General features: G+C 60.6%; 1 protein-coding gene across 3 annotated transcripts in view; it reads left to right on the forward strand.

The window, feature by feature from the left end:
• The first annotated feature begins 1,154 nt into the window (after nucleotides 1-1,154).
• Nucleotides 1,155-10,106, forward strand: part of BRF1 (BRF1 RNA polymerase III transcription initiation factor subunit) — a 36,009-nt gene continuing 27,057 nt past the window's right edge. For all 3 annotated transcript variants that reach the window (XM_044917838.1, XM_044917837.1, XM_021679888.2), the window contains exon 1: nucleotides 1,155-1,560. In XM_044917838.1, coding sequence (XP_044773773.1) covers nucleotides 1,467-1,560 — 94 coding nt within the window. In that variant the 5' untranslated portion in view covers nucleotides 1,155-1,466. The remainder of the gene's footprint in view (nucleotides 1,561-10,106) is intronic.

The following is a 10,106-nucleotide window of genomic DNA, read 5'->3' on the forward strand; positions in this document are numbered from 1 at the left end:
CCTGAGCCGAAGGCAGACGCTTAACGACTGAGCCACCCAGGCGCCCCTAACACGATTAAATTGTATACCTTAAGTGGGTAGATTTTACAGTATGTGAATTATATACAATATATTATAAGATAACCTACTGCAATCATTCCGAGCCCCCAAGCCACCAGGGAGCCCCCCACTTTGTTCCAAGAACTCCCAGACGGGCATCAGCCGGCAGGTAGGGGGTTCACAGGTCCTCCATCGCAGGCGTGCTGGGCTGAGTGTGCGTGCCGTGGGGAGCCAGGGAGAGGCCCCTCTCTGTGCAGTCAGGGCCATGGCTGTGTGTCGGTTCAGCCCAGCTGGAGGGCTCCAGGCAGGGCCGGGGTGCTCCACTGGGAGGGGTGCTGACCATCTGGCCCCCCAGCTGCCAGAGCACATGCCGGCTGCTGGTCCCGCGGGGCGCTGGCTCCCGGGGTCCCCGCCTGTGGCTGGCGGTCATTGTTCACCACGTGTGTGGGGCGGGCAGGCCAGGCCATGGGACCTGAGGAAGCCACACAGCCCTCGCCTCCCCCAGCCTACTGTCCTTGTCAGAGAGCAGGGGAGTCTGCACGTAGCTCTTGGTGGGCGACTTGCACGAGTCCCTGGCTTCTTTCCCTGGCCCAGCTTAGGGTGGCCTTCACCAGGAGAGGGTGGATCTGGGGAGCCAGGGCTGCTGGGTGCAGTGGGGAGTCTGTGTGCTGGGGTCCAAGGTGGTCGCCGGGAGTGGGGTGTGGGCGGGTGCTACGGTCTAGCCCTTGCTGTGTCCCGACCTGGGCTTCGGGCTCCCTGGTTCTGTGCTGTGTGGCCCGCGGCCCGCGGTCCGCGGTGACCCCTCCTGTCCACACACACAGCACATGAGTCTCCTCTCCTGCTGCCGCCCACAGCTTGTGGGAGGGCCTCACCCAGGGGCAGGTGTGCCCATTATGTCGCGGAGTCCGCGGACGTCCCAGCAGCCCCTTCGTCCCCAAATCTGCCAGGTGCTGCGCCTGCCCTAGCCGAAGCGGCCCACGGCAGGCTGGAGGCTGGCCTAACGACTGAGCCCCTCCTGGGAAGGCTGGGTGGGCATGGCCAGGCTTCTGGCTGTGGGCGCAGGCCCGGGGCACGCAGCTGTGTCGTCCGCCCTGTTGGGGGGTCTTGTCTGTGTGGAGCGCGTGCTGATGTTCAGCGGTGAGGAGGAGCCCCAGCCTGGCCGACACACAGCCCTTTGCGGGCACCGATGCCGTCTGGGTGCAGAGAGGAGTGCGGATCCTAGGCCCCCGTGTGCACACCGAGGGCTGGGGACACACGAGAAGTGACCCTGACGGCGTAGAAGGGGGGAGGGCCGGGCTGTGTCCTTCCCGCTGGGAACCAGTGGTAACGTCTGGTGTTGTGTCCTAGGGAGACGTCAGATCCACCACCTGGGGAGCCAGCTGCAGCTGAACCAGCACTGCCTGGACACAGCCTTCAACTTCTTCAAGATGGCCGTGAGCAAGCACCTGACCCGCGGCCGCAAGATGGCGCACGTGGTCGCGGCCTGTCTCTACTTGGTGTGCCGAACAGAGGGCACTCCGCGTATCCTTTGCTGCGGGGCCTCCCGGACGAGCCCCGTGCGGGCTCCGTGCGGGCCGTCCCCCTCCGACCTGCGCCCAGGCATTCCAGAAACCTGCTGTTGATGAGGCTTCCCTGACTCGAGTGGCCTCTCACCAGCTGGGAACCGGGAAGCTGGGCGCCCTTGGCGAGGACAGAGCGCTCTCCGCCTGGGGCTGGCCGCCCTCCAGCTGTCCTTCTGCCCCCCCATCCGCTGGGCCTTCTTGGAGAGGACGGGGTCTGTTCCACTCTTGTGCTTGGACCGCCTGCACTCCTGCACGGCCCCGGCAGAATTCTGTCTGCTGCGTCCCCCTGGGAGAGCCTTCCGGGCTCTCTCGCCCTCCACCCCGGCTGTCCGCCCCCTGTGCCTGCTTGTGCCTCTTTTCCGCCGTCCCTCTGGGCTCCGTTCGCCTCTGGTACCGTGTCCTTGTTTCGTGTAGCCTCCGGTGGTTTCCTGCAGGTGGTCTCCTTCCGCCAGCGCTCTTGGGGACGGCCTGGCGGACTCCAGGTTGCACGTCCATCTCCAGGATTTGGACAGCGGTGCCCACAGTCTTCTGCTCCCCGTCTCCTGTCGAGCAGCTGGGCGTCCCGACCCGGGGCTCTGCCTGCGGTGGGCGTGCTGTTCCCCGGAGGCCTTTGTTCTCTCCGAGCTGTGGACCCAGAGTCCCTGCCGCGGCCTCTCGAGCCGCTCACGGTTCCTCCCTTGGCCTCACTGTCGCTCACGGCACAGCCCGCCATCTGCCTGCTCGCGTGTTCTCCTGGCTCCCGCTTCCCCTTCACTTCGGGGGACTCTGTCTCCTGCCACGTCTTCATTGCTGCTCCCGTGCTTCCAGCTGGAGGAGCTCTTTGTGTCCTCTGAGCGCTTCCTGTCTGTCGGTGATGTCCCATTCTGGGGGGAGTGGTGCCCGCGTCTCTCTTGGGGCAGCAGCCCCGTCTGGGCCCCTCTCGCGGCGTCTGTGTCCCCGTCACAGGCTGCCGTCACTGGCTTACGGCCCCAGCGTGGTTCCTGTTACGTGGGCTGCTGGAAGGCTCCTGGTGGCAGCGTGCATGGCTGGGCGCCTCGGCTGCCCTTCCGCTTGGGCAGCCCTCAACAGGAGAATCTGTCATTAAAACGTATTTCGGAAACGTATGATTCCAGCATAAAGCGCCGGAAGCAGGTGAACGCTCGAAGTGGGGATGGGCCTCGGGGTCCCATCACAGCACCCCGCCAGACCCCGCCGCTGCTCGGACGTGCCTGCCTGGCCTTTGTTCTGCTCTGCTCCCCCTGAAACCCGTGTGTGGCGCTGGCGTCGCAGAGCAGGTGCACGGAGCTCGAGGGCGGGTGGGCTCTGCCCCCGCATTCACGGCAGCACCAGGGGGCGGGACCCGGTGTGCAGGCCAGGCTCTGGGATCTGTCCAAAGCGTGGGGCTCCGAGCAGAAGCTCCCGTGGGAGAAGCGGGTGCCGACCACCGGACGGCACGCTGGCCGCAGGAAGAGCAGTGGGGTGCCGTGGGCGCTGTGGCGGGAGGGAGAGGGCAGGGCCCCTGTGGGGGAGCCTTTCTTACTACGGCAGAGTCCCCACTCGGCCCAGCGGCGCGGTCGATGTCGCCCGAGGCGGGGGCGCCGGACGGGGGCCAAGCCCGCCGTCCCTGGGCAGAAGCGTTAGGGCGGCAGCCAGGCGGGTCTGTGCGCACCAGCGGGAGGGGTCTTGCCGCCACAGCTGGTGTTGAAGCCTTTGATATTTATGGGGTGCCACGGAGCTGCCGGCAGGCCTGAGCCTGGAAGCTGTGTGTGCAGGGCGGCCTCTCACCTGCGGCTGCCAGCACCCACGGGGGCCTGGCGGCGGGGGACGGGCACGCCCGGAGCAGTCCCGGGCCCTCTGGCTGCGCCCCGCACACCGCCGCCTGCAGACCCTTGTCCCCCGGGCCGCAGACTCCCGGGGCTGTGGAAGGACTTTGCTTCGCGGGCCGGGGCTGGGCTTCCAGAGTCTGACTTCTGTGACTCCAGCCGCCGCGTGTCCCCTCCTCACGTCCCCTCCTGACGACCCTGTTTCTTGCTTGTTCAGAGGGCAGTACAGGCCAGGACTGTCCCTCCTGCCACCAGCCCCCAGCCCACCTTTACCTGCTTCCCTCTGCCCCTCCCTGTGTGTCTCCAAGGGCAACCAAGGAGTTTAAAGAAAATGTTTTTATTTTTTTTAAAGATTTTATTTATTTATTCATGAGAGAGAGAGAGAGAGGCAGAGGGAGAAGCAGGCTCCCAAGGAGCAGGGAGCCCGATGCGGGACTCGATCCTGGGACCCTGAGATCATGACCTGAGCCGAAGGCAGACGCTTAACCGTCTGAGCCACCCAGGCGCCCAAGAAAATGTTTTTAAATAACGATTTTCTAGATGAGTTTTTGGTTCACCGTGAGACTGTGGGAGAGGTACAGTGATTTCCCGTGAGCCCCACCCCCCATGCACGTCCTCCCCCAGCGCAGACACCCCCCTCCCCCAGATGGTGCGTCGGTTACACCGATGAACCTGTGTGGGCGCGTCAGCCCCGGAGTCCGTGCTCACCGGGAACTCACTCCTGTGACGGGCCCCACTGGGTGTCTGTGTAGCTGACGGGGCCCGTGGTTGAAAGAAGGCCGCAGGACGTCTGGTTGGCACGTGTGAGAGGCGGCCGGCGTCACTGGGCACAGGAAGTTGCAGATTCAAAGCCGCTAGACGCTGACATGGCGGGGCTGCCTGCACCGCGTGTTGGCCAGCCGGGGGCTTCTGGAGCCCTGGGGGCTGCTGGCCAGGAGGTCAGTCCTGCCCTGAGCAGTGTGCACAGCTGTGTCCTGGGTCCAGGCGCGGGCCAGGTGTCTGCGTGGCAAGTAGCCTCCCCTCCCGGCTGCGTCCATTCTGGTGGGACCTTCCCGTGGGCAGAACTCTTAGTGGGGGCCATCTTCACGTCTTGTCCTTTATGGCTGATGTGTGCACCAGTTTGCCTGCCCCAGGTCGTGGAAGTACTCTCGTGGGGTCCCTTCCAGGAGCTTTCGGTTTTACGGGTCCCCTTGGAGTTTAGGATTTCTTTCTTTTTTTTTTTTTAAACAGACCATTTAGAATTTTTTTTTTTTTTTTTAGATTTTTATTTATTTATGTGACAGAGAGAGACACAGCGAGAGAGGGAACACAAGCAGGGGGAGTGGGAGAGGGAGAAGCAGGCTTCCCACTGAGCCGGGAGCCCGATGTGGGGCTCGATCCCAGGACCCTGGGATCACGACCTGAGCCGAAGGCAGACGCTTAACGACTGAGCCACCCAGGCGCCCTGTGTTTATTATTATTCTACTCTCTCTCCTTAGCTTGGTAGTTATATGCTCTTTTTTATTTATTTATTTATTTATTTATTTATTTTAATTTTTTAAAAAGATTTTATTTATTTATTTGACAGAGAGAGAGAGAGATAGCGAGAGCAGGAACACAAGCAGAGGAGTGGGAGAGGGAGAAGCAGGCTCCCCGCCGAGCAGGGAACCCGACTCGGGGCTTGATCCCAGGACCCGGGGATCATGACCTGAGCCGAAAGCAGACGCTTAATGACTGAGCCACCCAGGCAGCCCGGAGTTTGGGATTTCTGAGGAGGGGTCGGGTTTGCTTCTCTGCGAGGGCCGTCCAGCACGCGGCGCGCGAGGGTCTGCCGCCGGCGTCTCGGAGCCCTCCTGGGGTCCGCTCGCCTGCCCATGGGCCAATAGCAGACTGCTAGAACCGCGGCTCGGGCATGCATCTGAGGACCTGCTGCCTCGGGCGTCTGCACTGTCCTTGGCCCTCTGTCCTTCTGTGCAAGGTTTTGAATCAGAGTGTCTATTCCTGTGAGAAATCTTGTGTGATTTTTTGATTGGGGTTTATGGATCCACTTGTGGGGGATTGAAAAAGACATTGATGTGAACGATATTGATTCTTCCGATCATTGACTATCTGTTGTTTCTTCCGGGGTTCCCTACTTGCGGCGACCTTGTGTTACTTTGGACAGGGGGCCTTTCCCGTGCTTTGTTCACTTTATTCCTGAGCGAGTGTTTGCACGAACGTCGATGGCCTCTTGTTGGTGATGCAGACAGGGACAGTCCAGTTTCATACATTGACGTTATGTCCAATACTACAAAATTCAGTTATTAATCTTACGTAATCTTCCTTAGCGTACCCGTGTGCGGCCAACTCTAGCTCATCCCTTCCGATCTGTGTGCCTGTCACCCCCGTGGTGTGCGTGCCCCTGAGGGAGGTGTCTTTGGCTGTGCCCGTGCCATGGATGGCGCTGCCCACGCCCACTGTGCAAGTCTGTGGGCCCCGGCAGACGCCCTTTATCGGGTGGAGGACGTGTCCTCTCTCCTGCTGCCGAGGGCTCTCGTCAGGAAGGGCGTGAGTCTCCCACGTGTTTGTCGGTGTGACCGTCACGTGGGGTCTGTCCCTTAAGGGTGCCGAGCTGAATCACACTGACTGATCTTTAGAAGTTAAGGCAGCCTTGGCCATGGCGTGTTACCCTCCGTAGGCATTGCCGGCCGTCTCTGCCCATGTCACGTGGGCAGCTGTGCGGTTGGCCCGTGTTGCTGTTCTTCTTGGCACATCCTTGTCGGGGATGTGGCACCCGGTGGCTTGGAGGCTGTCAGCCCTGTTTCTTCATTAGGCGTCTGGGGGAATCCACCGCGAAGCCCTCTGGGGCTTTAGCGTTTTTGTGGCAGTGTCGCAATTACGGATTCCATTTCAGCAGCACGCACGGCAGCGTTCAGACTTGGTGCCTGTTTGTCAGTTTTGCTCCGTTTCCTCTTGCAAGGCACCGTTCACGTGATTTCAGACCCCACCTGTGTTGGCATAAAGTCATTAGGCCTGCTCGGCACCCTGCCACCACGGTGGACGCCCCCTTCCGCGTCTCCCGCGGGTGGCTCTGCCTCCTTTTCCTTTGCTCCGCCTTGCTGGGGTGCTGCCGGCTTTAGGAGTCTTTTTTTTCTGGGTGGTGGCTTTATGAAGACGTAACCCACATACCGCGCAGTTCACCCAGTAGAGCCCACGACTCAGCGGGGCCCTCGCCCTGTCACCTGGGAAGCAACCCCACCCCAAAGCCCCCATCTCTCGGCCGCACGGTCTGCGGTCTGGGCGGTTCAGGGGGTGCAGGCGCGTGCGCAGGATGTCTTTGGCGCTCCGTGTTGAACCATGTGCGGCACCACCAGGCGGTTGTGCCCGTCCCTGCCCGCGATGGGGGCGCCCTGGTGTCCTCCTGAGGAGGCAGACTTCTGCTTGGTCATTGACCTGTGGTGCGTGCTTATTTTCTGTGTCATTGATTTCTTTCTGTTTTTCCTCTCCCTCTGTTTTCTTTGGGTTTGACTTATTAGTTTTCTCGCTTCCTAAGACGGATGCTCAGGTTCTTGATTGTAGTCTTTCTGTTTTTCTAATAACAGCACTTGAGACTCTGAATTTCCCTCTAGACAGAGCTTAGTGACATCACGCAGCTTTGATGTGTTCCCTTCTTATCATCACTCTGCTCCAAAATATTTTCTAATTGACATTGTTACTTTGTCTCAGGTCCCTGAGTCCCGTAGAAGTCTACTGCGTATTTTGAGAACAGTTGGGGGTTTTGTAGTTATCTTTGTATGATCAGTTTCCAGCGCAGCTGTGTGTGGCCCCGGGCATCCACCAAACGCGGTCCCGCATTTCCTGTGCCTTGATTCACAGCTCAGCGCACGGTCCACTTGGTAGTGGTATGTTTCGGGAGAATGCATGTCCGTGGTTGCTGGGCCGAGTGCTCTTGGAATACCGATCAGGTCACGGTCACCTCATCCCTGCTGACATTTGCCTGCCGGACCAGAAGGAGGGCGCTGAGCCTCTCACGTCTTTCCCCCAACCCCGCCGGGTCCCGTCGTGCTGGGACGGCCTTGTTGGGAGGATGCAGCCCGGACGCGGTCTCTCCCCTGGGGGAGATGACTCTGAGCCTCACGGAACGTCCCCTGATGACCGAGCACCTCTCCCCGCGATTCTCCCACATCTGACGCGGTCCAAGGACGCCTGCTCTCTCGCTTCGTGTGTGCGCGGTCCATCTCTTCCATCTTGAGATCCAGTCCCTCCTGACATAGTTCAGACTGTCTGTTGTGAGCAACGTATAATTGTGTGTGTGTCTCTGATTTTTTAATCCAGTCTTAAAATATTAAACGTCTTATTGCTATATTTGTGTTTAATTCCACCGGTTTTTCTGTTCGTTCCATTTGTCTTTTGTTCTGTCCTTCTCACCACCTGTCAGAGAAGTCAGGTGTTTTGTCCTGTTTTCCTTTAAACAGCTTGTCTGTTCTGCATGTACTTGTCACCGTTTTGCCCATCACCCTAGTGGTTCCATCCTGTGCCGTGACTTTGCAGATTCTGCCTCAGCTGCAGCGCCCACCCCCCGGGCCACGCGAACCACGTGGACCCCACGGCGCTGCCTCAGCGTGGCCGCCGCTGCCTGATCCCGGAGGCTCGCTCACACTTCCCCGTCGTCACCCTTCCCATCCTGATTTTGTGCGTTGGTCCGGACCATTCTCCTCCGTGTTTGGTCTGCCTGCTGGAAAGATTCTCTCCGCTCTGATTTGTGTGGAACATCTTCACTCGGCAGATGTTCGCAGTGGCTGGCGGTCATTTCTGCGGCGCCTGCCGGCCACCCTGCTCCCCGGCTCCCTGTCCTGTCCAGGGTCCAGGGTCCAGGGGACTCTGCATCTTCTCATCACTTGTCAAGGAACTCAGCTCCCCTCACTGCCTGCTGGGGGGGGGGGCTATCTTTGTCCTTTTGTTTGTAGGGCTTCTAGAATTGGTGGCTTCACGTATTTTGTTCTGGGCGAGTCGGGGGCAGCGTGGTGTCCGGTCCGGTATGTGCCCCCCCGCTTTCCCTTCTGGGCTCCAGGCCCACGCACAGCATCCATCCCACCTTGGGTTTTGTGGTTCCCGTTCTGTTTGTTTTCCTTCTCTCTCCGTTTCAGTCTGAGTGTTCTCCAGTGACCTGAGTTCCCTCGGCCTTTCCTTGGCTGTGTGTAACCGCGTCTTAAACCTATCTGTTAAGTAATTTCCTAACTTCAATTATCACTGTTTATCAGATTCTAAGTCTTTGGTAAATTTCCCCATCTCTTAAGTTACACGACAGTCTTTAATAGCCCACAGGGGGGTCATTGGTGGTTCTCTTTTTACTGGTTGGGGGTATTTATTTGGTCTTGCCTGTTGTCATGCTGGGTAAGTTTTTATTGAATTGATGGATATTGTGTTTGAAAAACTGTGGGGCCTGTGTGTAATTGTTCCCCCGAGGGGGTTTCACATCCTGTGGCAGGCAGGCGGAGAGCGGGGAGCTAGGCTGGCCCCCTCACCGTTAGACTTGGCTGTGCGCTCGCCTCAGGCCCTTCCTTCCCCCCTGTTCCCGCTCTTCCCGCCCTTCCACGCTCACTGCTGCTGGGCACGGTCTGCAGGGAGCCTGTACGCACGCCCTTCAGCCCACTTCTGCCTGCTCTTGGCGGTCGGCCCCTTGAGCTAGGCTGTCTGGGAAACGCCCGCACCTTAAGCTCACCTTCCTCCCAGCAGGACTGTGTGCGCCCCAGGCCTCGTGCTTGGCCCTCCTTCTTTTGAGGGTCTTCCCCACGGGCGTGACTCCCAGTTGCTCTCCTGCGTCGTATCTGGCTTTTTGGCTTGTCCTCCTGTGCGTCCTGCTGGAGGGCGACGTTGCACACTCTCGTGGCGGTGAGCCGCAGCCCCTCCTAGCCTGGCATTCACCCCGACGGCTCTTTCTGCTTCTGCGGCTGGGCCCTGGGTGGTTTGCCTCCAGCCGCAGGTGAGCCTTTCCTGACTGAAGTCAGGCCTTGCTCCCTCCTTGTCTGGACTCCCCGTGGCTCTCCCCATGGCTCTCCCCGTGGCCACCAGGCTGCAGCTTCCCGCTCCGGCCTCCCTCCCCCTCCTTCCCTCTTCTCAGCCACAGCAGCTCCTGGCATCAGGAGTGCTGACCTTCCCGGAGCCCCCCAGTCAGAGATGCTGGCCTGCCGCCAGCCAATGAGGAGCGGACACCCGCAGCACAGTGGTCAGCGGGATGCCCGAGTGAGGGCTGCACCAGGGCTCATGTGCTTAGTGCCTCGCTGAGCCTGAGCCCCATGCGCAGGTGTGCTGAGCCGGCAGCCGGCAGCACAGGGTGGACTGTCTCTGCGTGCCGGGGCTGCGGGCCCGAGCTCTGCCCTCCCCCAGCAGTCCGGGAGGCAGGGCACTGGTGGGCCGGTGCACGCGGCTGACTGGGATCCGGCCCGAGGCCCTTCTCACACCGCTTCCCGGCCCGGGCCCTGGCATGGAGCCGGGAGGGTGGGCTGCAGGCACCTCCGGACTGTGGGAATGGCATGCAGAGTGATGATGGTGGCCTGTGTCGATTATCTGGAGAGTAACTATACAAGGCGGACCCCACCACAGGACACCCCCGCCGGGCCCTGTCTCTGGGGGCAGGTGCACTGTGCTGGGGATGTGGACTGTTCTGGGAGCAGGATAAGCGTGCACGGGGAGCGGGCGCCGGTGTGTGTGTTTGTGTGTGCGTGTGCGCGCTGAGTGTGCGCGG

The sequence above is a fragment of the Neomonachus schauinslandi genome, chromosome 9, assembly GCF_002201575.2.
Source record: "Neomonachus schauinslandi chromosome 9, ASM220157v2, whole genome shotgun sequence".
NCBI lineage: Eukaryota > Metazoa > Chordata > Mammalia > Carnivora > Phocidae > Neomonachus > Neomonachus schauinslandi.